Source organism: Mesocricetus auratus, unplaced genomic scaffold (genome assembly GCF_017639785.1).
Source record: "Mesocricetus auratus isolate SY011 unplaced genomic scaffold, BCM_Maur_2.0 Super-Scaffold_100004, whole genome shotgun sequence".
Taxonomy (NCBI): Eukaryota; Metazoa; Chordata; class Mammalia; order Rodentia; family Cricetidae; genus Mesocricetus; species Mesocricetus auratus.
The window spans coordinates 83,933,752-83,957,092 of record NW_024429189.1 but is presented as its reverse complement, the minus strand read 5'-3'; the positions used below and the strand labels follow the sequence as shown (position 1 = coordinate 83,957,092).

General features: G+C 44.1%; 1 protein-coding gene across 1 annotated transcript in view; it reads left to right on the top strand.

Annotated features, from left to right (window-relative positions):
• The window catches only part of Rasgrp1 (RAS guanyl releasing protein 1), a 61,211-nt gene that overhangs the window by 16,328 nt on the left and 21,542 nt on the right, over positions 1-23,341 (top strand). The window contains exons 3-6 of the mRNA XM_005064752.4: positions 13,962-14,067; positions 18,191-18,253; positions 19,736-19,867; positions 21,755-21,908. Of these exons, the coding sequence (XP_005064809.1) occupies positions 13,962-14,067; positions 18,191-18,253; positions 19,736-19,867; positions 21,755-21,908 (455 nt within the window). The remainder of the gene's footprint in view (positions 1-13,961; positions 14,068-18,190; positions 18,254-19,735; positions 19,868-21,754; positions 21,909-23,341) is intronic.

Here is a 23,341-nt window from a genome sequence, read left to right as displayed (position 1 = left end):
GAGGTGAGAGGATGCTCCACACACCTGAAGCCCAGGGAGAGACAAGACACCCACAGGCCATGAGAGCCTCCGAAAGCAGAGTCTGGGGCATCCTAGGGGATTAGCGTCTCCTCCCACACACTTCACTTGTCAGGTCCCTCTTCTCACTGAACACTCATTCTCTCTGTAATGGGGAGCACGGTGCCATCATGTGTCTCGTACCCTCAGAGATTTCATGCTTTTTCACCCATGTTCAATTTAATAAATGCCAGAGAATTTTGACTGTTTCAGATTGGATTCTGTGGTCACTGGAGCAGAGTCACTTGGGGAGACAGCATTTTGTTTCCCAAGGGAAGGCAGATACATTACAGCAACATCTAGTGCTCTCAAGCATGTGTGTGTCAATAATGTGATGCTGTGTAAGTGTGCAAGAGCTTCTGTTATCACATAAAGAATAAGTGTGTTTACCAAAAAAAATGGACCAAGAATTGAGATTCCCCATTTACAAAAGCATAAACATCAAGACAGGAATCCATTTCTGACATCAATGGAATATTGAATATTAGATTAAAGCAACTGTTTTCATGTATTAGAAAACAGTCCAAAATGGAGATTAATTATTTAATGAAATACAGGAGACGAGTTCTCAAGTCACCTTGGCTTGCTGTCTAGAACCACTTAACAAAGCACAAAGCAAGGTCTGGAGCCCAGTGAAAAGGGGACATGTTCAGGGCTTTCAGGGATGGCAGGGATATGTGGAGTACTGTAGAAGAGAGAGTGGGTCTCCCTTAGTCTTGACCAAATACTAAGTTCCACCACCTCCCTGCCCAATCTGCAATAACTAATGAGTCAAGGAGGCCTAATGGTGAGAGAAGGCTGCAATTCTGACCTGAGAATGGAGGGACAGAACTTTGGAAACATAAGTGAGATGTGAAGAGTTAGATTGGGCAGAGAAGTGGTGGCACACGCCTTTAATCCCAACACTCTGAAAGCAGAGGCATGCAATCTTTGTGTTCCAGGGAGAAAGACCGTGTTTTTTTAATTAAATTAATTAATGAAAGTAAATAAAGCATGAAAGTGTGACGCAACCTTAGAGTAAAAGGTCAACCAAAGTGAACTCAGAGGTGACACGGGGTTGGAATTAGCAGAGAATTTTAAACAGCTCTCAAAAATATGCTGGAGAATTCAAAGTAAGATGAACAGATGGGGAACTTCAACAGAGAGAAACAGAAGGAGCCAAGTGAAAATTCTAGAACTGAAAAGTAAAAAGTATCAGAGGGAAAAATTCACTGGATAGATGTAATTCTACACTGAATGCTGAGAAAGGAATTATCAGTTAAGTCAAAAGCAGGCCGTGATTTCAAAGGGAAAAGACTGGGTGAAAATCAACTCACATTTCAGGTGATATAACCAGGGCTCACGGGACATGAAAGGATGTAGGATAGATGGGGATAAGGTTCAGAAACATTATACTACCATTCTCATAACTTATTATAAAGTTGCAGTTTAATTAAATTGAACAGGAACAAGGAAAAAACAAATAGGTCAGAGAGACAGAATAGCAGGTTCAGGGATAAATGCATACATGGTCAATTGCTCGTCCACAAAGACACCAAAGCAAGTCTATTAAAATGGGTGTCCTTTCCACAAATGCTGGTGGAACAGATCTCTCTCTCTCTCTCTCTCTCTCTCTCTTTCTCTCTCTCTCTCTCCCTCACACACACTCACACACACACACAATCATATTTGCATTCATGTATATACATACATGTGCATGCTCATATTCACACATGTTCACACATATACACACACATGCATGTACAGGTATAGGTACATAAATTATGCCATACATGAAAAATAGTTCGAGTTGATCCAACATATTTTATTTCAATAAGGCTCATAGGAGGAAATAGAGGTGAATATTCATGCAAGATTTAAGGAGGGCATTTCTAGACAGGATATAAAGTAACTCTAAATAATATATTTAACAAATTGGACTTCATAGAAATCAAAAAGTTCTACTCAATAGGAATTGTTGAAGAGATGAATATACAAGCTACATAGTGAGAGAGGTTCTTGGCAATATATACCTCTCACAGGAACATTTGATCATGCTAGCATAAAATGGAAGTCTCCCTGAAGCCCAGATTAATTAGTTTTGGAGTTTTGTCTGGTTGGTTTTGAGTATCAAACCCAGGACCTTGTACAGACATGCTAGGCAAGGATATCTCTACCACTGAGATACACTTTACTCACCCCATGCCTGACCCAGGCATGTTAGTTACTTTCCATCATGGCTCTCTGACTCACAGCAAATTGATTTCTGATGTGTTCTCTATTATGTTTTTCCAGTTAGAATTGGCCAGGCCCCACCACAGTGTCTGCAGTATTGCTAAAAAAAATCACCCACTTAAGCATTTACCCTTCAATTTATTCCACTGATTTCTAAAACTGGGAGAACTTCGTGGGGCCACTTAGTAGCAGTATGTAGACCCACCGAAGGGTTAAGGCATGAATAAATGGTTCAGATAGGTCCAACCAAACTTGACTGATCTTCACATCCCCACTGTAGGACTTTAAAAATTACAAAATCTCTGATTTATCCCTGGGTGTCTTAGTTGGGTTACCATTGCAGTGATGAAACACCATAACCAAAAATAACTTGGGGGAGGAAAGGGCTTATTTCACTCATAGTTCCATGTAATCTTTTTAATGTCAAAATCGACAAGGGAGAAATCTAGAGGCAGGAGCTGGTGCAGAGGCCATGGAAGAGTGCTAGTTACTGACTTGCTATCCATAGCTAGCTCAGCCTGCTTTTTTATAGAACCCAGAACTACCAAGTCAAGGGTGGTCCTACCCACAATGGGCTATACCTACACCATCAATTAAGAAAGTGTACTACAGACTTGCTTACAACCTGATCTTATGGAGGCATCTTCTCAGTTGTCATCTCATTTCGGGCAGGTCACATCTCATCACCACCATTCTTCGCCTATAAATGGTGAAAATAATACCAGCCACCCAGAGGGTTTGTGAAACGCGGAAGGGACAGCATCAAAGGAGAAGGTGGCTGTCGACCATAGCCGGGGCAGGCTGATCATGCTTCAACAGCTCAGTGAGGGTTTCATGTGCTTATGTGACAACTGTCAGGTCATGTTTGTGCTTGAGACCCACAGATCAAAGAGACGTCATAATGGTTTGCACTCAGTCCAGGACCGTGGGTGCCCCCAAATGTCTGCCGTCTCTCCTGATTGTGTCTCTGATAAAGAGGGTAAGAGTGGCATTAGCAGGCTCTGAAAATGAGCAAGCTGGGGGTGCAGAAATGCTCAGGCCCTCTCAGGGCTAGACAATCTGGTCAGAACCCCGTGTCTACTGCCTACAAACCACATAAACTTGAGCAGGTGACATGGTCCCCTAACTTCAGTCCCTTTGTCAGACGGCATTAAAACAACTTAGGAGTCTTCACAGGGCTAATATGGAAAGACTGTGTTGGTACGGCACTGGGAGAAATCCAGGTATGTCAGCAACAGCAGCCACAGCCAAAAAAAAAAAAAAAAAAAGAAAGAAAGAAAGATAGGTTAGAGCTGAATTTCTTCCAACAGTGCACAGTCATGTTCAGTTTTGTATTTCTGCAGTTACCACAATGCAGTCACATGACATTGGTTCATCGCTCAGAATGTTGTGAGCCACATTCTCACTGGGTTCTTGGTTAACTGAATTAGTGGCCAATGTCTTCCTTTCTATGGGAGAGATTCCCACCCACCCATGCAGTTCCCCCATTCAGATCAGCTGCCCACATCCTCACGAAGCCTTCTTCCTAGCACCTCTTAAGTTCTGAGGGGCAGAGGGGAAGGTGCAGATAAAACCTAGCTCTAGGAAGACTCTTGGGAGGCAAGGAACTAACTGTTATGAAGTCAACATTTGAAGGCCAACTAAAACAACCTCAGTGGCTCAGATGGTGTAACAGACCACAGTGGACAGTCACTCTTGGGATTGCAGCTTCTGCTAAGTGTTCATTGAAGATCACTGCCCTGATCCAGAATAGTCAAGAAGCGATAAAAGCACATGAAGAGAACAAATAATGTCCTAAATCTGGCCAGAGAAATAGGGACCACTCACCATTGTCATGGTGCTACACAGTTTACAAAGCATGTGTAAATACTCCATGAAATGTAATCTATCACTGATTGTTTACAAAGGGAGTGGGGCCTTCAGAAGAGTTTCTGACTATGGTAGACAGTGCTCAGTGATTTTTGCCTTACATGGTATTGTGCTGGTCTTTTCTCTAGAACTATCTGGGGAGGTAAGATGGCGTGTGGTACGTCTGTAGTTAAAATCAGCATGACTGATTGCCATAGGGCTGTCCTGCACTAGACAGAGGTTATCCATTATCTAGCTTTGTTGATTTGATAAATTCAAGTTACACATACAGAAAACATTTCTGAAGAAGGTTGAGGTCATGGCAAGCCAGTAATTCACAGATGGGCTCTGCATTATTTCACTGTGTGGGTATATAGGAAGTTCCCCTTTTTAGTACCTGCTTGACCTGCTGCCCTCCTCTCCAAGCCCAGAGTTTTGTTTTATTTTATTTAGAAAAAGCCACACTTACATGATTTTTTACAGCTTAAATATTTCCTTTCATACAATGTATTTTGGTCATATTCTTTCCCTTCCCCCAACTCCTTCCAGATCTTCCCTTCCCTCCTACCCACCCTCAGACTTTAGTCTCTCTCTATCAAAAAAAGAAAAAAACACAATAAGATAAAGAATATGAAAACAAAAGGCAAATGCACACACACACACACACACACACACGGATCTGTTTTGTGTTGGAAATGCCTAGAATTTAATAGCCAAGAAAGAAGTGAGAAGAGAAATAAGTTGCAATGAGCAAGGTGAGAGCACTGCCCCACATTTCCTGCCCGGGTTTTCTGCTGTTCTGTCTTCTTCAGATCCCTCGACTTGTGCCCAGCCTTCCACCAGCCACTTTCTAGCACTTCTCTGGGTCCTCTGAGAAGCTGGGACATGGCCTCTTGCACATCCCTGGCCTAGCTGCATTCCTCTGGGACTACAGTGGGATAGATCACTGAGGCTTCATGCCAATGAGGCTGTGTCAAAAGCAGTTTCCTTCAAATCCAATCAAACTACAATGTACTAATGGACCAGGCACTTCTGCTGCGTGCCAGGTGCTGGGAGTCGACTCTGGCACGGTCTTCCAGCAGTGGCTTTTCCAGTCTGAAGCCATTGTGTTGCACTGGAGTCGGCTCCCTGCTTGAGTCGGCTCCCTGGGTCTTCCCTCCTGCTCTGCTTCACCCTGGCCCAGTCTTTAGCTCCTTGCTCTCTGCCTACTCACTCTCAGAACTGTGTCCAATCTGCAGACTTGCTAAGGACAACTTCCTTCATGACTTTCCAGGTCCTGGGTTCCACAGATGTGGCAGTTCCAGACTCAGGCAAGCAGCCTCCTATGCCGCAGAGACAACACAGCTAAAAAGCCCTTCCTCACTAGAGGCAAACTATGCACTTGGTTAGACGTTTATAGACTGCTGCAATCACTCATCTAGATCATTCTTTACACTGAGCTTCGTGCCTCAGAAGGAAAGTATTCTCAGAGAAAAGAGAGGGAGAGACAGAGAGAAACAAGGGAGAGAGGGAGAGAGACAGACAGAGAGAGAGCAGGCAGACAGACAGAGAGAGGGGTGTGTTGTGGTGTTGTTTTGTTTTGGTGCCTGGTTTGCTATAGAAATAGAGAATACTTTTCCTCACCATGCAGGACAGACACCATTTTTACCTAGTGACCATTGGCTCATTGGCTGCTGCATTCTAGATGACCCAGTAAAATGGTACCAGTAGTAACTGCCTCATGTGCTCATAAACAATGGTGGGTAGGTCTCAGGGTTAGGATTGCTGGAGAAACCTTTAGAGCATATTCTGTAGTTCTACAAAGAAGGCGGAGCCAGTTCATGGGACTGGAGAGGCACTAGTGGGAATATCCTCATAGCATGGGTGACTTCTCCTAAGACTTTACTACCCCAAGGAGAAGCAGGTGCCAAGGAGGGAGCCCAGTGCTGGGGACCAATGGCCCTTCCTGCCAGGTATTCAATTCACCAGCCCCATGACCATGACTAAGGCATGTTGCCTCCATTTCTTATCCTTAATATCAAGTCCATGGTCATCCCAGAGGAGAGACTAAAAGAGGACCTTGGTGCGTAAGCTTCAGCTCTTAGACCTCACAGGTCTGCTGAGGTTGCATGATTGCCTACCCTCGGGCCTGACTGCCAGCACCTCTTCCAAACTCTGTTTCCCAGCTGTGGCTTTATGTTGTTTCCTTGAGACAGACCATAATGAGAATAGTTTCACCACAGAAATGCAGAAACGCCACAGACCAGGAACCTGTTGTCCCCAGAAGAGCTGTTGAAAGCAGCCGTGCTGACTGGCGAGCTTGTCCTGGATCCCAGTCACCGGCACTCGGTTTCTCCACACTGTTCTCTTCCTCTCAAGTCTTGAAGGGTTGAGAACGTTTTTAAAAATTAAGGTGACATGTATTCTACATCCTAAGCTGCCGAGGCAGTAAAAGCTGTGAAAGATGAAGGTATGCATAAGTACATTCCTTCTGCACATAAGCCTCCTGTCTCAGCTGCCACCGTCACTGGGCATCACAAATCCCTGAACCCAACACAGAAAACCCAGTGAGTGTTGGGTTTACTTTGCAGAGTTTAGAACACGTTCTTGTTTTACTTCTCTGAAGCGCTTGCTTCTGTGTTCAGGGTTCTGTGTTCAGGGTTCTGAGTGTGCCTGTTGGGTTCCGCCTGGATCCAGTCTGCCTTCATTTCTGGGGCACTGATCTCCTTTGACAGGTTCAGCCCTGCCCGTGGGTTTCTGGTCCTGGCTTCCCAGCTCCCTAGATGGAGCACACATGTTACTTCCTGTTATGCAAGCCACCTCCACCCCCATGCTTATTCATGCTCAGTATACCAATTTCTGACATTCTGCCTTTGGTACCCTCAAAATCTTTCACACATCAAGATATTTCCATGGAAACCAAAACAAAGGGGACAAAAAGGCTGTGTGTTAGAGTTTCTCTCTGCTGTCGGTCGTGCGCCTCTGTGCTTCGTGTCAGCTTGGCAGAGTGGCATTTTCATCGTGTCCCTCAGACAAGTCTCACTGGAAAGCCTCCCCTTCTCCTTGTCAGCTAGGTGGGGAACTGGAATGCAGCCTTTGCGGGCTTTTCACACAGGATTTGGACAGCAAGGAAGCAGTTCATCCTTCTGAAGCTAGAAGCGTATTTAATTCTAAGCCAAAAATAAGGAGGAAGAGTGTCTGGGAGATGACACTGACACAGATGACACGGATACAGGTCACCTTTCCAGAGACCTCATGAGGTCCTTCCTGAACCACCACATGTATGTGGGGTCATCTCTCCATTCTCCTAACCCTCTCACCATTCAGCATGGCCTCTGTGATTTCTCTTCCTGGTATTTGGTGCCTCAAACTCTTAGGTCTGCTGCCTGTGGCTCATTCCACTGCTGACATTGGAATTCCTCAGTGGCAGCCTTTCCTCTGCTCTTCAGACACCTGGTGGTACCTAGTACATTGCTTCTCCCAGGATAGTTTCATAATCAGTGTTGGTTAATAATGTCAAAAACATATTTTTGCAGTGCAAGCCACCGAACTGTGGGCCTTGTACATGCTAAATAAACACTCTACCAGGATGGGCACCTTTAGACATCCTGCTAACTCTTTAAAATTGAAACAATAAAAAAGTTGATGTATAGAATGGTTTGAGAGTCCTGTGTCTTTATTGGTACAAGCAGATGCTAGACACCCACCCACTGACCTGCAGTGCTTTTACAAGGAAATGGTGCATTAGATAGAAAATGAAGATAGACAACAATTAAGAATCTATGTTTCTATTAAGGTATAGTCTTTTCCTGTACTGGGACTAATGATGGAAAGTGGATTGTCTTCTCATGGACAGATGACTCCAGAACTCACATGGCTTTTGTTCACTATATCAAGCAAAAATGGTCCAGAGGTTAGATGCATTTCATCAGTTTGTTTCCCGAGAAGTATATGTCCATCATTCTATGAGTCAAGTTTCAGAGACTGTAAAAGTGACATTTGCACTCCACTGCGGTTTCAGCCCTTTTAAGAATAAGCAGCAGCAGATGGTAGTGGAAATTATGCACATTTTATTATGTGTTGCACATTTTGCTTATTAGAATTTTTCATATGACACCCTGCATTTTTAAAAGCCTAAAGATGAAAACAAAGTAGAATTATTCATTGAAATATTTAAATGGGCTTACAGCAATTATATCCAAATGAAATCAAGCACCCTAGAAGGTAGCTAGATCCCCCCTTGGCCAGCATCTCGAAGAAGTGTATTTGCTCTGTGGGATGATGGAAGGAAGGGAACGACCCCTCAGTGAGGTCATCTAGTCATCAAAGGTCATACTGGGGAGAGATGGTGGTAGTGCGCGGGTGAGAGACGGCACTAAGTCAATCCCATTGAAAAAGGAAAACCAGGACGAGAGAAGATGGGAACCCCTGCCTAGGTGTAGAGAAAAGTGCTCCTCTCTGCTCCTCCCCTCACTTCAGCTCTGCCTTCCTTAGTGAGTGATTCATTCCCTCCTGGACTTGCCATTTGCCAGCACCACCACCCCCCCCCCCGCCCCACAGAAAGCATGCAGGATTCACAGACCATCGTGTGGGTGTGTCCCTCAGACTGTAGGAAAAAAGGTGTTGGTGGAGGGGGGGGCTAGAAGTGGAGTGTGAAGATGCTTGTGAATCTTAGGCAGGGCTCCCTGGCATCGTAAAGACAACATTAAAGTTCAGATCGAGCAAACATGACATATGAGACTTGGAGAAATCACCAGATTACAAAGGTTGTTGTATATGTGGACTGGCTCCAACTAGGCTTTCTAGAAGCATTTCTAGAACCTGGAGCCAGAGGGGCCGGACACAGTGTTCTTAAAGCTCACTTGAGTCAGTGTCCCATTAAATAAAGGAGTCCCTTGGCCTGACAGATGGTATAGTATCACACAGCCAGGTGTGGAGGAGAGCACACAGGCTCTGGAATTAAGCAGACTGGGCCGGCTCTTTCCCTCCATGCTCCAGTATCTTTTTGACCTAGAACATATTACCCAACCTTTCTACCCTAGAATTTCCTCTCCTGCAAACTGTGAACTGTGCGAACACTGCTGGGTTGTTCCAAGGATTAGAAATCACATTACCATGCTCAGCACAGGCTCCATCTTCAGAGGGCGTTGGTAAATAGGAATCACTATACAGCATGCTCACTCGGTATGGTCTCCAGACTCTGAGTCCTCTGTGATGCCAATGCTTCCAGCGCCAGATGAGCATATCAGGTATACTTTCCGGCCACACATTAAGCCAAATTCTGTTTCCCACAGTCTGTCCATCAATTTGGGTGCTGCCTTTTATGATCCCACAGAACAAATCTAAACTTGTTCCAACAGTTAATTATAAAACATTTGAACAGTTTCTGTGTCTCCCTAACCTTCTCCATGGTGAGCCCTTTTAGACATGTGAATCCTTCCAAAGACCTTGCTTGATCTCATTGAGGATACTTCTAGGACCCTTTCCTTCCTATGTGAACATCCATGGGAAGGTGTTTGTCAGCTGTAAGGAGATACAAGGATAGCATGTCTGAGAGGCAGTATATCCTGAATAAATTCGTGTGAACATGAGAGTGAGGGCATCTCATAAATATAGTTCACACTCTCCTATCTTTCACCACTATATTGAGGGACATGAATATTATTACTTCCTGTAGCTCTCATTGATGCTGTTGCATTGCGGTCTTCAATTTTTTTCTCTGTGTGTCTAATGATTCCCATGTGACTGGAAGTTCCTGCCCTTCAACTTTAGATTCAAAAGCATGACCTGCTTTAACCACAAAATGAGACACAAGTGACAGCAGGCCACTTCCAAACATAGGCTTAAGAGGCTATTGGTTATTTCCATGTAGCTTTCAGTATCCTGTCATCATGAGAAGAATATACTCACATTAGCTTACCAGTCCAAGGAAGCTAGGAGACTTGTTGAACTGGGCCCTCAACAAAGGAATCAGTCAGCATATAGCCAAAGCATAGGCTCTTGAGCAAAAGCAAATGTTTTTAAGATAGTTTGTTATATAGTATTTTTGTGCCAAGCAGCAATTATACAGAAATTATGTGGACCATGAAACATACATATAGAAAGCAAGTCTAATCTTATCTATCGTAATATAAGTTTTAAAGAATTTATGGATGGGATTACAAAGCTATAATCAAGTTAAATGAATGTTTTATTAAAATGTTTTAGCAATCTGCAACTTTAAAGTTAAAAAAGTGACTAAGGCTGGGCGTTGGTGGCGCACGCCTTTAATCCCAGCACTCGGGAGGCAGAGGCAGGTGGATCTCTGTGAGTTCGAGGCCAGGCTGGACCGACAGCCTCCAAAGCAGAGAAACCCTGTCTGGTAAAAACCAAAAAAAAAAAAAAAGGTGACTAAGAAGAAAATAAGTATGTGTACTAATGTGTACTACATCAAGTGAGTGAAATGGCGAATGACGAAAGCAAACTGACTTACCAAAGAGACATAGAAAGTCAGGGAACTGGCACAATTCATGACATTAGTCAGCCCATGATGAGTATCCACCGTGTGTCAGTACTAATCTGGACTCTGAAAATAGATTGTGAAGAGAAAGTCACAAGGCTCAAGTCTCAGAAGGTTTGTATTCTTTTGAATATTCTAAAGCTAAACATTTTTAAAGACCAAAGGGACAGCCAGATCATATGTTCAATGAAGAAATTCAAACAGAGTAATGGCTACATGGGATAGCCAGAGGAAGACCTCTCATGGGATGAGACTTACGTGTTACAAAAGATCCACTGGAAGAAAGATAACATTGAGGGCCATAGAAATGCAAAAGCCATGATCTAGCAACAGCCTCTGAGTGTCTGAGGTGGAAACAGGTGGAGGGAAGGGCAAAAACATTTCAAAATGAAGAGCCATATTCAAAGAGGAGAGGGCATGTGGAGCTCTGCCTGCCACAATAAAGGCAATGCAACTCCTTGGAATGGAAGACTATGACCTGATTTTCCAGGCTTCAGGAGCTGTGTGGAGAAGAGATTGTGGGTAGATAAGAGTGGATGGGCCAGTTAGATTGTTGCATCATGGTGGTTACTCTGGGGAGATATCAAAGCTAGAGAGAGGTAGGCAGGCCACTGGTGCATTTTGGAAATATGATCAAGGCTCACTGATGAATCAGACGCAAGTAAAGTAAAGGACTGCATGTGAGTTCTAGTTTTTTAGCTGGGGTAACTCACTGGGTGGTTGGTGGTGCACTTCTGGAGATGAGGAAGACTGGAGGAGAAGTAAACCAGAGAAGTCAAGAGTTCTGTGTGGATGAGTTCATTTGGACTCAGGCCTCTAAGGAAACTAGGCGGGTGGACATACTAAGTTTGTGTTCGATGCTGAAAATGGCAGTTGGCAGGTATCAGCACAGAGATGGTGTTTTAGTCAGAACCTAGATTAATTCATCTAGGGAAAGAGTTCACTTTTTAATTTAAAATTTAAGAACTTTTAAATTAAAAAATGTTAGCAGAAAGAAGTGGGAGGACTATACTGTAGCACAAGCTGACATTTAAGAGCTTAGCAGAGGGAGAGGAGACGGAAGAGGAGTCTGAGAGAGACGTGACAGAGTGCAGAGCGATGGAGCCAAGAGAAGACAGCCTTCCAGGAGGAGGCTCACCAGCTTGGCTTTGGTTGGAGTGAAGATTAACTGAATCATAAAGTAAGATGAGGACAGGGGAATGATTGGAAGTGTATAGCTGATCAATAACCCTGAAAATTAGGTACTCAGGCTAATCGTGGTGGCTCACACCTAGGATGCCAGCAGTTGGGAAGCTGAGGCAAGAGGATCTCTAGTTCAAGAACAACCTAGGCTAAGTAAGAGATAGAATAGAACCAACTATCCAACAAACAGACTAGTGGAGAGAGAAATTGAAACAGAATGGTTGAAAAGTGACCAGGGGGTAGAAGGGGATGACCCCGAGATCTTGAGGAAGAGGGAAAACAGAGATGCAGAGAACTTGGATCGATTTACTTTTGGTTTAAGCACAAGATACAGGAGCACAGTGGAATGTCAGTGGATATAAATCAACAGGGAAAAATGTTGGTGTTGAAGTCTCACCAGGGTAGACAAACTTAGCAGTCCTTGAAAAGGGGAGCTGAGAGTAGAGAGGAGGTGTGAGCTTCCACAGGACCTTTTATGGTAGAGGGGACAGGCAGTGACGGCTGGAGAGAGCCTATAAATAATCAAGCTTTCTCAATGACATGTGACTTTAGGTCAGCATTTGAGGATTCGGGACTTTCTAGATTATGTCCTTCATTTGCAACTCACTAAACTTGAAAAAAAATTAAATTGGTCACTCCTTTTACAATGTATTTTAGAAGGCATTATAGATGACTGATAGTTCAGAAGATAGATGATAGATAAATAGATAGATAGATAGACAGACAGACAGACAGACAGGACTACTTATGGAGATGGGAGTGAAACTGAGAGATGTTACACCAGAACGGCCTAACCCCCAGCAGGAGTTCCCATCCTAAAGTCCAATGAGCCAAGAGAAAACAACACTGAGATCCAAGTGAGCACCTTAGCCATGAGGGAAGGCCCACCCACTGTGACGACTCATCCAGGAGGTTGGAAATGGGGCAAAGCAGAGATGTGTGAGAAAGAAACAACTTGACTTCATTCTCTTCTCATTTTTTGCTGATTGTTTCAAAAGACTAAGCTCAACAAGAATCCAGCTGGCAAATGATCCTGACTAATGTGTATGTGAGGTCCTTCTTTGGACCACCAGCTCTCCAGTAATAACTTGGAGACTTTTTATTAATTATGAAAGCTTGTCCTTAGCTCAGGCTTGTTCCCACGTAGTTCTTAAAACTTAAATTAACCCATTTATATTAATCTACGTCTACCACGTGGCTTGTTACCTCTCCTCATTACCAAATGCCTGACTTCCTTAATGTCTGGCTAGTGAGTCTCCTGCACCTCCAATTGTATCCCAGAGTTCCTGTCTCACCCTGGAAATCCTGCCTACCCTCTCCTACCTAGCTATTGGTCATTCAGCTGTTTACCGAACCAATCAGAAGGTGCCTTAGGCAGGTGAGGTAAGACAGAGATACGTTCATACAGTATACAAAAAGGTTGTCCCAACAAATGTGATTCATGGTGAAGGTCAGAGAGTAGATATGGTGGAGACAAGCAGCACGATATTTCATACCATAGAGACTGAATCAATGATGGAAACCACTCCTAGGGGCATCTTTACACCCAATGCTACTATACAGAACATAGCTTGTGAGTGCTACCCAATGGGATTTGGAAAATGCAAATGGTGCCTTTTGCAAATCATTGCAAAATCCACCCTCAGAATCCACTGCCACTACTTGTCTGCAATGTTTACTCCAGCCATCCCTCTTTTATTCCACCACAGGCCTTAAAATTGGGGCAGCTTGTGCTTCTGGCTGCTCATTTGCATGAGCTCCTTCCAAGGCCAGGAGACAGCTCTAAGAACACATCTAACTAGCCATGTGCCTTTGTAAAAATTCTGAAAGATATTTATTTTAACTGTCCATTAACCCTGTGACTTCCTACTCTGACCCTAGCGAAGTCTCTCTCATCCCCAAAATTGTATAAACTTTCGGTTCCATAAAACATACAGCTGCCTTTGTTTTCAGTCTGGATGTAGACTCTACCACCTTTGGGGCAGCTTGATTAACGAGCACTTGGTGATATGAGAAGGCTACGGGAGGATGGCAAATCCAGGAGGGAGGACATTAAGCTCCAGACAGCCAAAAGATACCTGTGTTTGAACAGTTCTTGGCTGTCCCCTGGGGTATTGACGCATAGTCGGGGGCCCCACCATTTCTCTGTGAGGGACTCACATGCTGTTCTTTGCATTTTCAGATGCAGATGGGAATCTGTGTCGAAGTAACCAACTGCTACAAGTCATGCTGACCATGCACCGGATCATCATCTCCTCAGCCGAGCTGCTACAAAAACTCATGAGCCTATATCCTTGGGCATCAGCTGAGGCTGCAGCCTCAAGTGTGCTTTTATTTTCATTGGTTTGGAATAAACCTGAGCAGTAAAAGGCTTCATCTGTCCTTTTAAGGGTATAGGGGTGTGTGTGTGTATGTGTGTGAGTATGAGTATGTATGTATGTGTGTGAGTGTGTGTATGTATGTGTGTGAGTGTGTATATGTATGTGTGTGAGAGCGTGTGTGAGTGTGTGAGTGTGTATGTGTGTGAGCATGTGTGAGTGTGTGTATATGTATGTATGTATGTATGTATGTGTGTGTGAGCATGTGTGTATGTATGTGTGTGTGAGTGTGTATGTATGTGTATGAGTGTGTATGTATGTGTGTGTGAGTGTGTGTGTGTGCACACACCTGTGTGTATATGTAACTGTATGTGTACACCTGTGTGTGTGGCTTCTTTTAGGTAGGACAGTATTATTTATGCCAGTTTCCCTGAGTGGTAGGTGGTCAAAGAAATCAACATACAAATGCTGCAACATTAATAATCTCTTGCTAGTAAAAAAATTTCCTTATACATTAGTCACAAATATTCATCCTACACAGACTGACCAGGGAAGTTGTGAGTCTTGAGTCATGAGTTTCTTTTTTTTTTTTTTTTGGCTTTTCTTTTATTGAGCTATACATTTTCCCCACTCCCCTTGGCTCCTCCCCTCTCCCTCTTCCATTCTCCCCTCTGTCCCCCATGCTCCCAATTTACTCAGGAGATCTTGTCTTTTTTCCATGTATGTCTCTCTTAAGGTCTTCTTTGTTACCTAAGTTCTCCGAGGTTGTAAGCTATAGTCTGTTTGTCCTTTGCTCTGTGTCTGATGTCTACTTACGAGTAAGTACATATTATATTTGTCTTTCTGGGTCTGAGTTAATGAGTGATGTGTTTCTTTATGAACTTCACATGAGTTCTTGAGCCTTCCTGGGCTCCGAAGAAAGGTTCAGCTATTCGATCAGCACTGCCTTCTTACTCTAGGCTGTGATGCTGACTGTGGACCAATTAGACCTTGCTAAACATGGGCCTCCTGTAGCAGGGCATAGTAAGTGCCCAGTTTTTTCTTCAGAATGCTGGTGATACTGTGAGCTATAGTCCCCAAGAGAAAAGTGCTGTAGGGGACATGAGACCAGTCAGTACCTGAGGCCTTGGTCTCTGAGGATGAGTCAGGATATGTGACTGTGACAATCCTTTTCCAGAAAACAAAACAAACAAAAGATACACTACAACCTGGGAAAGAAAAGGAACGATTAAATAGGCAGGACAGATTCCCTTCTCTAGACCTCCTCCATGAAGCTGTTCTTCCATCTCAGAGACCAGTTTCCCAGGGGTGTGACAAGGGTAGAGCGTAGGGAGAGGCCACCTAATGAGACATACCTGCAGTGAGTGGGAGCCTCCTCTGCAGTGAACTTCAAACCCATTCACTCTGCTTTCCCGACTCCATACACCAATAATTGTGAACAGTGCCAGCAATTAAACACTCCTCCCTGAAAATGTGCTGGCCTGAGGACCAAACGTACTTGAGTGGCCTCCTTTGGGGCACCGCTGGGTGCTGTTCCTGCAGCACCCCCTACACTGCCGGTCCTGCCACATCCCACACACCCCACCCCCTCCTCCCTGTGCTCTCACAAGCCTTTCAGTGGCACCTGCTCCCCAGCCACGACACATTCAAATGTCCTGCATCCAAAAATGAACTCAACCCTGTTTCCCCTTTATTCGACTGTTAGGATTAGAAGTTGGACGTGAAACCTTCTTAAATAGTCCGCCTTTACAAGCTCCAATCTCTACTCCTACTCACTCCTCAACACAACTGCGGCTCCCACGGAAATACACAGGCTTCCCTCAGTTGCCACTGTGGCCTCTCAGCCGCCAGGCACAGTGGGCTTTGCTCCATTCTTGCTCATACCTCCCAGCAGCATTTGACAGCCTATGCCTCTGACGCCTTTCCCCCAGGACTCCTGAACCATACCTTCCCGTGTCCTTCCCAGGTCCTCATGTGACCTCTACCCCGAGCACACTTGCGCACAGGGTCCATCTGCTGTCTTCTCACTCAGCAACCTTCTGTGGGTGGTTTCACACGATGATTCCTCCACCAGTCTACGGACCCAAGATGGCTTTCGAGTTTACGTTTCCCTGTCATAAACCATTTTCTTGAAGGTCTGGACCAGTTTTTCCTGCTAACATTTTAAGGTATTTTAGCTTGCCTCCCATGTTTGTTTTTGTTTGGTTGGTTGGTTGGCTCTTTAACCCCACATAGCATAGCATACCAGTTTCTGTCTAACCCCGCACGGGCTCCTGTATTTTCAGTTGCAGGCAACAGTACCCTTGCCTAAGACAGAAACATGGTGCAGCAAACAGCTGAGGACTGGGGGAGTCTGAAGGATGCTTGGAAGCCTCGCAGTCCAGGTGCTGCTGAGGTTGCAGGGAATGCAGCCCCTGTGCACAAACATCAGAAGGCTACGGAGGAGGTTCCCCTGTAAAACACACCAACACCTTTGATTCGACATTTCCACTTAGCTCTTTCAGAGGAGAAGGTGTGTGTGTGTGTGTGTGTGTGTGTGTGTGTGTGTGTGTGTGTGTGTGTGTGTGTGTGTGTCCCCTTCCCTTTTACTAAGGAAGAATAAACACATCAATGAGTTGAAAAAGTTGATTAAAAACATAGAACTCCAAAAGTATTTATCAAGAATGTGCCCTTACGTGCTATTTATGTTGATGTTATACGTTTTCTTATTGGAACAAAGAAGTGTGTGGCCATTTTGGCTTCTGAACCTTTTCCTTCATCCATTTGCCACTGGTAGCCTGGACTTTTGCTTGTGCTGTTGATGAGTGAGGTTTTGTGTGGAAGAGGGTTGTGATTTGTGTGTGTGTGTGTGCGTGTGTGTGTGTGTGTGTGTGTGCCTAATGTGTGTGCATGCTCTAATTTCAAGAACAGATTTAATAAGAAACTAATATATCCATATTTAATTTTTCAAATTAGTCCTATATTTATTAAAATTAAATTTTTAGCATAATTCTTTGTGTTTTCAAGTTTAGTTTGCTCATCTTTAAGCTTTTAGGGTTTTTTTTCTTGAGCTGTGATATAGCACTCTGATGGGCTAACATTATCTTATGTGTTCTAAAGCTGAGCATACAGTGAAATTTCTGCTTAAAACACATGTCTACTGCACTTACTCAAATATTCCACACTGAACTTTCAAGTCTTTGGGTCTAAGACATTCAAAATCATTCAGAAACACACAGGTTTTCACAGGAAACACAGCACTAGGGTTGTGATGAGACCTGCCTTTTCTGTTTTTAACTCCGCTTTCCAAAGGGGAATATATTCGCACCTACCGAGGGAAGAACATTTCCACTCCAGTTATGGGATTGTGGCTGGTTGTAACTAGACCCATCTCACTGGCCTAACTGTATTCCATTGATCCCTATATTACGGTCATCAGATAGAGAAAAAGGCCATGGCCTTGTGAGGTGGACAGCCAGGTAGCTTGCTCTTCAATCTGTCAACAGAAGAAAGGTAATAGGACCACATTTTCTACTAGAGTTCTCGTCCGTTTCATAAATATGAAAGTACCCTTTCCTTATATCTCAAAGGACATATATATGCAGGGATATTCTTTTGTCCTTTCAAAATATTCAGAATTATAAAGACCATTAAAACATTCTTTGGTTATGTTTTGGAATATTTCATGACTTTGCCATGGCAATCAATGCACAAAGGTTGGCCATGATGCCTGGTGTGTGTGTGTGTGTATGTGTGTAGTGTGTATGTTTATATATGTATGTTGTATATGTGTGTATATGTATATGTGTATGTGTGTAGGAGAAAATGTTCAAGTTATTGTTCTTATTTATTCACACATTTGAATATATATGTTAATTTATATTTCCCTAAGTCACTGCCCAAATAGTTACTGAATAAATCAGTTACTGGAAAATTTTAAAAGATGATGGGGATCTCTTTCTAGCTTACTCATTCAGTTGGCTTCCTAGTCTCTTGGGCACAGGCAAGAGGTGATTTGCCCACATTTCAGGGGTTGATTTAGTAGGTACTTCGAAAGATGGCCATTTTATGGTTTCTGTAATGTGGCGTCTATTTCCCTTAACCACAGCCCTACATATAAGGATGCCTTGGAGAAGAATTCTCCAGGAATTTGCCTGAAAATCTGCTATTTTGTCAGGTAATGTCTGTGTGACTTAGAGACGATGTGGAGTGGGGTGAGAAGAGATGAAAAGCTGCTCTCTGGATTCTGCTCTTTCTGGTCTTCCAGCCCCTCCCTCTCAACCTCCTGTAGGCTGCCTCTGACTCTGTAGCCTGCCTCTGACACTGTAGCCTGCCTCTGACACTGTAGCCTGCCTCTGACACTGTAGCCTGCCTCTGATTATATAGCCTGCCTCCAACACTGTAGGCTGCCTCTGACACTATAGCCTGCCTCTGACACTGTAGCCTGCCTCTGACACTGTAGGCTGCCTTTGACACTGTAGGCTGCCTCTGATACTATAGGCTGTCTTTGACAGTGTAGTCTGCCTCTGACACTATAACCTGTCTCTGACTCTGTAGCCTGCCTCTGACTCTGTAGCCTGCCTCTGACTCTGTAGCCTGCCTCTGACTCTGTAGCCTGCCTCTGGAAATTGATGCTGCCTCTGGAAGGACCAAAACAGCAAAAGGGCTTACTATTGGAAACTCAACTAAATACAGTAGACTTCCTCTTTTGTACCTGTGCTTAAGATTCTTATCCTTTTTCCTTTTAGTCTTATGACAGTTTGTACATGATACAAAAGAAGGATACAAAGACAATCAAGGGCCTGTATTTTCTTTATTTTTATTCTTAATTGTTGTGGCAATATAGCTCATTGAATATTTTGAAAATTCTGAAAATAATATAATAAACAGTCATAACTAATTATTTTGTATATATCCTTCATGAAATCTTTGTTTTGTTTTGTTCTTTGTTTTTAGTAGTTTTCACTAATTTTTTAAGTTAACACACAATTGATAGTTTCCTTATGGCATTTTCAAACATAAATATCATTATGCTTTGTTCCTTTTCATCTCTTTTCTGTTTATGTTCCTCTATCTCTCCATCCCCTTGCTTTTGTGTGCCTTTAATTCCAGGACTTCAGAGGCAGAGGCAGACAGATCTCTAAGTTTGAGGCCAGCTTGGTCTACAGAGCAAGTTCCAAGACAGCCAGACTTACACAGAGAAACCCTGTCTCAAAAAGCAAAACAAAACAAAACAAAACAAAATGTGTGTATAGAATGCTTTTATATTGTGTATCTTTTGCTTAGCTTTCTGTTGTAAAAAAGTCTCTGTAGTTTTTACAAGTTTTGATAAACATTATTTTTCAAAGCTTTAGTAACATGTAATAAAACATACTTTACACACCCCATTTTTTAATATTTGCTCGTCTACATGGTTGTGTCTAGATCCTGTCTGGTCCCTTGATATAGGCCTTGTCCCATCAAAGCATTTGTGTGTGGAGACACCAAAGTCTGCTAGATGGTTTTCTTTCCTCCCATAACCCTCTACCCCCAGATCTTTTACTACAGACAATTCACCCTCTGTCCTCTTCTGAGTAATTTTGTGTCCTCAAATTCCTTTGGGAATCTGCCTTACTGTGAAGCCCTGGGCTCAGTGTTCTTCCTAACTCTCTCCTTGTAGGTATTGGATAACAGAATTCTGGATCATGTTCAAAATGGATGCCAGCTTGACCAGCACCATGGAAGAGTTCCAGGACCTGGTGAAAACCAATGGTGAAGAGTCCCACTGCCGCCTGATTGACACTACACAAATGTGAGTGTTAAAAGTCCTGATGGGCCTTTGAAACCACCCCCCTCCAGTAACCGGCGCTGTAGTACTGAGTCTCCCATTCCCTCCACCTCCAAGAAGCTCAGACAGGCAGGTTCGGGAGCCCCACCAAAAATAACTTGACATTTACTAGGGAAGCAGAGAGGCCCCAGTGAGGAAGCTGCCGGGTACATGAGCAAAGAGCAGAAGGTAGCTAGACTTTGCTAGAAGGTATCCAGTCTGTGAGAAACAGCCCAGTGTCTAGACTAGGGCCTCGTTTGTAGTTGATACAACAGGCACCTCTGCACCTACACGGAGCAGCCACTATCGCGAAAGGTCCCAAGCAGAAACTTAGAGCACATATGGATAGATGTCTGTGAAAGACCATTAAACTCCCAGAGCCGAGAAGGAACTCAAGGATGCTTCATGTCATACTTCAAGTTCCTTATTCACAGGGTTGACTCACTCTGGAAAATGAGCCCTTCTTAATTTGGGGAAGGAGGTCACACATTTTACATGCTGGGGTTTTTATTTGTGGTTAATTGTTTTTGCAATAATACAAATTCCCAAAATACAGAGTTCTAGAACTGCAGCATATTGGAGAGATCAATTCACCCAAAATACTGTTTTGGCCTGGGGTCTGTGATTGACTGGCCTGTATGTGACTAACCTGGAGTCTGAGTCTCTATCTATCCCTTATCTTTTTATTGCTGCCATGCTTTTAACACAGCTGAGACGTGCACCAGTGGCAGAGTAATAGCTGTACTCCAAGCCTTGCATGTAATACCTATGTAGGAGGGCGCATGCGTGCACGCACACATACACACACACACACACACACACACACACACACACACAAAATAATTTCAAAGTCACACTCCATAATCCCAAATCAATCTTTACATCTATTTGGGTCCTCTCTATTTCTCTTTTACCTGTGAATTACACAACTTCATAGATAAAAGAAATTTTTTTTCAAAGTAACAACCTTTTCATTTTAAGATGAAAAACCTAGAGCCCAGGCCACTTGAAAACCTTAGTCTTCTGTCCTGATATTTTCTAGCTGGATTTCCTCCCCCAGGGTTTTGCACCATTCTTCAGAACATGTTTGTTGAGGATATGATCTGACTTGATATAGCTAAGGAATTGCAAGTTACGTTTTCCTTTGTATTTGAAAGCCTTCAATAGGGGGGAAGAGCTCTACAGACTTTGCAGCCTTTCCCAAACTTCAAATGTCCAGAGCCGAGGCTCTCAGAAATGCCAGTTTAGAAACCCAGGCTTGCATCCTGCTGCCTTCCAATACCAGCTGCTTTCCTCTGCTTAGAGCGAATCTGAGACTAAGAGAGCTTCTCGCTGGACTGTGAGGACACTGAGGAATCCCTGGATCATTTTAGGGTCAGCTAGTTTGTATGGTCATTTTCACAACTGGGGAGATAGGAGGAAAATGACGGATTTCTGCCCAGAGCGAGCACATGTTCCTACCAATGAGCTTTGCAGCACAGTGTCTTCTCTATTTTTCTCTGCCCTCTGTTGGCCCCCTCTTATGATCTCCGTCAACAGTCCCATAACCCTAACAGGAATGAAGGAACACACAGAGTCATTGAAAGAGTAGGCATAATAAGGTCAGAGAAAGAGCCAGGACCAATGCCTAAAAAGTATCCCGTCCTGTTGCCCTCCTGTCCCTCTTGCTGCACCCAGAAGGCTCACTTCTTTGAATTGCTGTTGTAGAAAAAAATTGATTTAGGGAAACTCAGTTAATGCATCATTTATGCCAGACAAAGCTAGCTAACCATGCCTTGGGAATTCTTGTGGGTGATGCTGGTGTGCTTACTCATGAAAAGCAATTGTGATTTATTCTTCTTGTCTTCTCCCTTTCTCATTTACCCACCAAAGTAATTCTCGAGACTGGTCCAGGAAACTGACTCAAAGGATAAAATCAAATACCAGCAAGAAGCGGAAAGTCTCCCTGCTGTTTGACCATCTGGAACCTGAAGAACTGTCTGAGCACCTCACCTACCTTGAGTTCAAGTCCTTCCGAAGGATTTCTGTACGTAGCCAGGGGGCAGGAGGAAGCCTACTCTGGGATCTTATGATCATGAGCAGAGAGTAGCAGCAGCCAGGTGCCCTCCTGACCCAGCATGACCCTCTCCCTGCTGTGGGGCCGGGAGACTTCCCTAGCAGGCATTGTGGGATCTGGAAGCCTAATGCCATCAGGGTTCCTTTAGCTGTCCCTGTTTCTGCTTCCCCATGTCACACCCTCTGTGCCCACAAACCCCTCTAGCATGCACTCAGCCTAACCAGGTGTGACACTGCAGGCACACACAATACCCTACATGCATGCTTGCATGTTAGGATGCACACGCCCTTCACCCCTGAAAAGGATTAGACCTTTAGAAAAGTGTTTTATAATTTTTCAAAAAAGAAAAAGTGGGAGTAAGTTCCCTAAGAGTTAGAATTCCAGGGTAGGCTTTGACTAGCTCTGGGAAGTCCTAAAAACAAAACAAATGTGACCAATCTTTCTAAAACATACCTAAATTCTGAAATGGTGCCAGCATGGCCAGCATTACCACACAACTGGAAGAGAGCATTTGGCCTAACTCAAGCTGTTGGTGTAGCCAAATAGAGCAAAGGTAAAGAGGGATGAAGGGGGAGGGATTCAACTTAACCATCAACAACAAGGAGCGATCACGGTACATCCTGCCCTCACTACAGTCCTCACAACTAACTCTGCAGGACACCTGAGAGCACGACTCCACACAAGAGAACTTGCCCCCTGCCCAAGAGAACTGGCCACCATGTTAGGTGCAACATGCTGTCACTGGCCAAAGTGCTTTACTGAAGCATGACACACTTCCCCCACACACACACTTTTCCCCTCAGTCAGTACTTTGCTGCCTGTCTTAGAGTGACCTCTATTCCCCAGATGTAGGACGGAGGGCCAGAGGGTTGGCTTGAACAAGGTCTGCACAGCATTATTAGAACTCATGTCTCCCAGTCACTCAGCAACAACTTACTGAGCCTAGCTGCATGTAGATGGAGGCGAGTAAACCAGATTGCAGAGATTATGTCGTATTTCCCCCATAACATTGATATCCTGACTGCCATCACTCAACCAGAGAGACCCAGGAGCTTCTCCTTGGAACTGGCTCCAAACACTCCCAGTGCTAATTACCCAGTTTCCTCCTGGGCACCCCTCACACAGAGCAACAGGCCCTCATTGTGAGGCTCCAGCCAAGGGTTTTTTTAACCCACCTCCCCTGCCCCAAGGCTAGACAGAACTGGAAGTCTCTGAAAAGGGACCATTATCACTTTGGAAATCAGAGTTGTGCTGGCGACAGTGGCAAGCTGTCCCAGGCCTGTGTGATGTCTGCTTGATGCTAGTGCTTAGCTACGGGGAGGCAGAAGTGACGGTGAAGGACAGGAGTCAGAGCCAGCATCTCTGAGTTGAGCAGTATTCTGTTTACAAATGAAAGTTTCTTT